The 4,098-nt window shown below is 35.6% G+C and overlaps 1 protein-coding gene across 1 annotated transcript in view; it reads left to right on the top strand.

The window, feature by feature from the left end:
- The window catches only part of ADGRB3 (adhesion G protein-coupled receptor B3), an 871,792-nt gene that overhangs the window by 402,468 nt on the left and 465,226 nt on the right, over positions 1-4,098 (top strand). The window contains 1 exon segment of the mRNA XM_012650418.1: positions 813-1,007. Coding sequence (XP_012505872.1) covers positions 813-1,007 — 195 coding nt within the window.

Genomic DNA, 4,098 nt, shown 5'->3' with positions numbered 1-4,098 from the left:
AGATTTAGCAATGGGAAGATAAAGATCAACCTTTTAGTAAACAAGTAAAAGCATAATGGATTCTTGCTATCTCTTTACGATCTCTATTATCTGCCTTCACATTGTAAGATGTTTTTTCCTCCCTGAATTGTAAGATAAGCAGATATGAGAATTGGCATACATCTCTTTAGCCATCAAATTAATTTAAGCTTTACATCTTAATGGTTCATTCTGTTGCTGACGAGTTTTTTATTGTTTTTGCTTTTGTTTATTTTTAAAAATAAAGCTGAAGTAATCTAGCTTTCAATCATATCATAGTAAACCTCTAAAGTTTAGAGACATTTTCTCAAAATTGTCCTTATGACAACTTTTTTGGCTGCTATATAAAGATGTGTTTATTTTAAGATGTAAGGCAAAAGTTAATAAGCTCAGTTTGTTAGTAAAATATGGATATTTTGAAGTGTTTATATTCTCCCATCTCTGATCACACATTACTAAACAATCTCCCATGTTTACCATATGCAAGAGTATTTTTTAAATTTTTACTCCAATTAAAAACCTAAATTAATACACATTTTCCCCAATGTGTTATATTGTGTTCTGACTGGAAGTGGCAAGTCCATCAAGCCTGCCAAGATGTATACATTAGTTTTTTCATGATCTGTGTTTATCCATCTGAGTATGGGATACGCACAATTTAGTTTTAAAATCTACCCAAGTATTGCAAGGCTATTTTAAAGTTGAGTGAGCAATTTTAAATACAGTTGCTTGAGGTGGATATGCAGAGAAATATGAAGATTCTGATGTTTATTCTGTTCTTTTGACCATCACAGATTAAAGAGCACCTTGCTAAGGGGCAGCGAATGCTGGCAGGTGATGGAATGTCCCAGGTGACCAAGACACTGTTGGATTTAACTCAGAGGAAAAATTTCTATGCAGGCGATCTTCTGATGTCCGTGGAAATCCTGAGAAATGTGACAGACACATTTAAAAGAGCAAGTTACATCCCTGCATCTGATGGTGTCCAGGTAAGGGAGACAATTCCATGAAGGAAAAGACTAGTGAAGATACAACCAATTTTTGGCCCTGAGAAGCCAGTGCAGCCATCTTGGAGGCAGCCTGGATTGAAGGGAGAGAATGCTCCAGGTTGTGCTTAGTGTGAGCTTGGAAATGACCTCAATTCCCTTAGTCATTCTTCACCTCACTGTCCTCAACCATAAAATGTGCATACTACACCTCCAGGAGATACTGAATGAGAACATGTGTGAAGTGCTTTGAGCCCTCAGATAAAAGACACTGTAGCAAATTCAAGGTGGTATCACGGATATTTTACTCTGACATTTAATATCACCATCTTGCCACAGGAGACTATTAAAAGTACATTAAGCATAATGAAAGCACATTAACTATAACATGCAAAGAAGACATAGTTTAAGGTTTGTTTTGGGTTTTGCTATTAGAAGGGGGAAACCATACTTAATTTTGTGGAACCATTGCCTGAAAGTATGAAGCAAACAAAGAATTGTTTTGTATAAGAAAATAGGTAATTCAATAACTCCTCACAGAGTATTTTTCTTATCATGGAAGACTTCTAGGGCAACATCATTTATTTCCATAATAAAGTTTAAGTACTCACACAATTTCAGTATTGCCTTTGCCATTAAAACAAAGCTTCTTGAATGGCAAGCACAGCACATTTAATGTACCTCCAGTTTGTATTTCAGATTAACTCTTTCTGTGCTGTAGACTAAAAGGTACTCTTGCCAAGAATGCTGAGTTGATTTCTGCATTTTCAGAATAATGCTCTTCCTATATCTCTGCATTAAGTACATTAAAATAAAAGTTTAACGAAACTCCCAGAACAAGTATTGTTTTCTTTCAGCTTATTCTTCATTTGTGAATTTTATTTGCATTTCATTTGGAAAATGCAGAATTTTTGTTTTGGTTTGGTTTGGTTTTTGTTCTTTTGTTTTAATTAATTATTGAAGAAAAGAAGACTTTTTGAAATCATGGAATCATTCATAAATAATACTGATGCCCTGATTTTTATAGAGGTACATATATTACTAAAATTACATGAGTATACTACTGAACGTAACTGCTGTGAGAATTATTAGTGCTGCCTTCTATATCACCAATGTCCCTTTTTAAAATTGTAATTATAAAAATACATTGACGGGTTTGGATGGAAGATTAACACCATTTGAACATTTCAAAAATGCTTTTTTCCTGACAAAGAATGAAACAGTTTTTCTAATTTTAAAAAGTAACTAAGTGCAACTTTCCCCTGCAGTTCTGAAATACTTGGATCTATTATTAGCATTTACGTTAAAAAATAACATTTAAAGTCCTCAACGTAAAACACAAGCTTTAATTTCAAAAAAAAAAAAAATGTCTCAGACACTCCGTTTCCAGTTGAAACATCAGACAGAATGCTGCGCTAAATAATCTCTAACTCTCGAAAGCATAGGCCTTTAAGACTTAAAATAGGTGCAGAAATTCAAGAAATTAAGATGACCAGATTATATTTTGAACATATATTGATTGAGCTACTTATTAGAATGCATTGACTCAACGAACGATTAGTTAAAACAATTGCTTAGTCATGGACATTAGCTAATTGGACTTAAATAGAGCAATTTGGCTGATAATTTTGTTGTCATTTTAGCATAGTCGGAAATAGGTTTCTCCATTTCAGTCCTACTTCCTCCTCAGTTCCTCTGAGTATACATAAAATCCTAAGCGCATTGGTGTCCTCACCATTCCCTCATAAACGGGAGCTGCATTTTCCTATATCATTGGCTTTACTGGTATCTTTTCAGATATCTGGAATGCCCTCCTCTTCTGGAATTCCTTCTTCTTCTATCTCTGCCTGCCAAAATCCTAGCTCAACTCTAGTAAGTTTTTCCAAATGCCAGACTGCCACGTCCCCGACTTCATCTGAAAATGATCTTTCTTTTCTCTGAAATCCCAGAGAACTTTATACCTCTTATATGTAACTTTCCACAATTTAATACAAATTATCTGCATGTATTTATTGTCTTCTTGGCATGAGTATAAACTCTGGCTCATCACCTTAATCAACATCCCTTCGATTCAGTTTTTGCCATTTCCAAGGGCTTTGGACATTTCTGATTGGCTAGCACCTCAGGCTTAATATGGCATAAACTAAATTAATCTTGAATTCAGGTTTTCTTGCACATTCTACTTTTCTTTGTAGAATTAGCAGTCCCTAGGCTAGAATTGTAATGGCATCTTGACTATTTCCTTCTCTTCCTTTCCTGTTGGGTCTGCCTACACTGTGCCTTTTTCATCCATTCTTTTCTCTCTTCCCACTGCCGTATCCTGAGTCAGCATCTCGTTACCTCAGCCTACATTATTTCTGCAGCCTCTTTCCTTTGATCTTCCCTCACATGTTTATCTAGGTCCCTATCCATGTTGTACATTGTGGTACTATTTGTCCTAGGACAGCTTTGATTATGTCACTTCTTACTTAAAAACCTTCAGTGTAGCGTCAAGGCCTCCTAAACATGAACTCAAAGTCTTTATCTTGGCTTGTAGTACCCTCCACACATGGAGGTTATCTACCTGTCCAGCCTCACAAATGGATTACACATCTTCTTGACAAATCATACGCTTGATGCAAGTGGACTACTTCCTGATTCCTGAATGCACTACATGGTCCTGGCTCCATGTCTTTGCTTCCTTTGTGCTTGCAGACTGGCTTGATCTGTCTCAACCTTCTAAAGGCACCTCTTGGTTCTCTGGGCTTCTGATCACCAATAGCCCTTTTTCTCCTGCATCTCTTTATCATTTGTATTATTAGCACTCATTAGCAAATCTTTGAAAAAGAAGACATTTTTCTGATTCATCTTTGGACCCTAGCCAAGCTCCAGCCCACCTCCCCCAAACAAGATTTAGCGTATAATCTGGACTATACAAGGTGTTCAACGAATGTTAATTAAATTAATTAACAACATAATTAATAATCATGTATGTGCCACTGAACTTTTTCACCTTTCTTTTTCCATGGGAAAATGATGGACAGAGACCAATGAAAAATTAAGTAAAACAATTCAAAGAGAATACATTCTTTTAAATGTAGTTATGTACAAGACA

The sequence above is a fragment of the Propithecus coquereli genome, unplaced genomic scaffold (assembly GCF_000956105.1).
Source record: "Propithecus coquereli isolate 6110/MARCELLA unplaced genomic scaffold, Pcoq_1.0 Scaffold324, whole genome shotgun sequence".
NCBI lineage: Eukaryota > Metazoa > Chordata > Mammalia > Primates > Indriidae > Propithecus > Propithecus coquereli.
The sequence above is the reverse complement of the archived record's forward strand: the minus strand, read 5'-3'. Positions and strand labels throughout refer to the sequence as shown.